The sequence below is a fragment of the Entamoeba nuttalli genome (genome assembly GCF_000257125.1).
Source record: "Entamoeba nuttalli P19 unplaced genomic scaffold asmbl_3337, whole genome shotgun sequence".
Taxonomy (NCBI): Eukaryota; Evosea; order Mastigamoebida; family Endamoebidae; genus Entamoeba; species Entamoeba nuttalli.
Window position 1 is genome coordinate 1 of NW_008576008.1, and position 2,427 is coordinate 2,427.

Consider the following 2,427-nt stretch of genomic DNA (forward strand, 5'->3'; position numbering starts at 1 on the left):
TCATCATCATCATCTGCTTCTTCTATATCAGCAGGGTCTCTTGGATCAACAACTTCTATAAATGTCTTAAATGCTGCTTCAAGGAATGAAGCTTGAACGTCTGGATTTAATGAGGTATGTTTAACATTAATTAAATGTCTTAACATTTGTAATGTTTCTTCACTAGTTAAATAATAAATATATTCACCAACACACCAAGCACATTCAACAAGTAAATTTGAACCACTTGCCATTTGAAGGAAATTATGAGAAGTAATAATAGTTTTTAAAAGTGTTATACCAAATAATCTAATGTCTGGTACTCTTACCATAATATTTGATATTTCTTTAGAAACAACATTAAATACAGATTGTTCTAATTGTTGAGTTGATAATCTACTTAAAAGTTTTAAATACCATTCAAAGTCAGTAACATTATCATAATTATCTTTCTTAATAATTTCAATAATTTTTAAGAATAATTCATCTCTATAATATGAATTTTCTGATTTTTCTACAATTACTAATAATTTATCTACTGTCTCACAAATATTCTTTTTTGTTACCATTCCAATTAATAATTCAAGTGCTGTTCTTCTTAATGAATCATCTGGATCTGATAAACATGCTAATACTGTATCTCTACTTTCAATTACTGCTTTAGGATGTTTAGTCATCATTAATCCAAGAAGTTTTAATCCACAATATCTTATATTTCCTTCATTGTCTTGAATCATCATATTAATTTTTCCAAGACATGTTTTCATTGTTGGAATATGTTTATTTAATCCAATAATACATGCATTAATTAATTCAAATAAAATAGGACTTGTAATATTACTTTGTAATAATGAGTTAAATGGTTCTACAAGAATTTTAGCTAATCTTAATTCAACTGATGCAAGCATTCCAAGTATTTTAATAGCCTTTGTCATAAGTAAATCATTATTTTGATTTATTGGTTCTTTAATAATTTCATATAATATTGGTGCAAGTGAAATATATTGTTTTGGTTCATGTTTAACTAATTCAACAAATGAAACACATGCTGCTGCAACAACTGTAGGATCACTATCTTTTAATTTTTCTTTCATTTTAGCAAATGATGGTCTTAATGCATCTGGATATTCTTTACACATTGGATACATCATTAAACATGCTCTTCTTCTTAAAAAATCTTTTCCTGATGTAAGAAGTTTTACTAATTCAGCTGCAAGATCACGAGCAAGTGATTCATTAACAATAGCAGAAAAACATGCACATGCATTACAACTTTCATATGCTGTTCCTTGAAGATCTTTCTTTAATTGATTAGTAATTAACATTAAAACATCATCACTTTCATGTAAACAAATTTGTGCAGCAAGATAAGCAACTCGTTTCATCCAAAAAGATTGTTTAGCAGAAAGTTCAATGATATGAAATCCTGACCAATTTGTTTCTTGTCCAAGCATTTCAAGATATGTTAATTTTTGAATACAAATCGCTTTCCTCTTCATATCTGATGTTACTATGTCTTTCTTAATATCTGCAATCGTTTGATTAATAAATGCTTGTTCATTTCCTGCATTTGATCTAAGTCCTTTTACCATATCTTGTAATGATGTACCAATTAATGGTTTAGCCATTGTTTCTTTTATTCTTTTTTTCATTAAACTCATTGCTTTTAATTGAATTATCTTCTTTTAAAGTTCTCAAAAACTAATTATTTATTTTTCATATTAATTTTATTATATTTTTATCAAATTATTAATTATTAGAAAATTTAAGGAAAGAAGAATATTAAAATTCAAAATCTATTCTTTTTTTTTGTTAATTAAATTATTTGAAGTAATTTATTTAATTAAATTCTATTTCTATTGTATTATAATAATTAAACTAATTTATAATTTTTTTTTAAATATTAATATAATTCAATTTATTCTTTAACAATAGTATCAAGTTGAAAGGAATTAAATAATTTTGTTTCTTGATTTGCTATCTACATTTTTCAATTCAAAATTTACTTTTATTTTTATTTGACTGATAGAAACCAGTCAATATAATAATGATCCAGCATAAATCTTATGAGTGCTTTTATTTATTGTGTTATTTGATAATGTTATTATTTAGCTTAAATTAATAATCGTCTTAGTGATAGACTAAAAGAAACACAATTCATTTTTAATAAACCCCATTTATTCTTAGTTTATTTATTAACACTCATTAAATTGTTTTATTATAATTTTTTACTTTTCTTTTTCTCATAGAATTTGTTTCTATTTGGTTTTATTTCATATTTCTTTTAATAATTAGTGTTGTATTTTCTTGTTATTCTTATTCATACAAAATAGTTAATTAATATCTTCCTTCTTTCTATTTCTTTGTTGTTTATATTGTATTTTTTGATTAACTTCTATACTATAAAAAGACTGTTAAAATAATTTATTTATATTATCAATGTATTGT

General features: G+C 23.8%; 1 protein-coding gene across 1 annotated transcript; it reads right to left on the reverse strand.

The window, feature by feature from the left end:
* Positions 1 to 22: 22 nt before the first annotated feature.
* Positions 23 to 1,640, reverse strand: ENU1_063810 (Adapter-related protein complex 3 (AP-3) subunit, putative; the record flags this gene model as incomplete). Its single annotated transcript, XM_008858215.1, has 2 exons — positions 23 to 55; positions 99 to 1,640. The coding sequence occupies 2 exons, from the start codon at positions 1,638 to 1,640 to the stop codon at positions 23 to 25; spliced, it is 1,575 nt and encodes a 524-aa protein (XP_008856437.1).
* Positions 1,641 to 2,427: the final 787 nt, after the last annotated feature.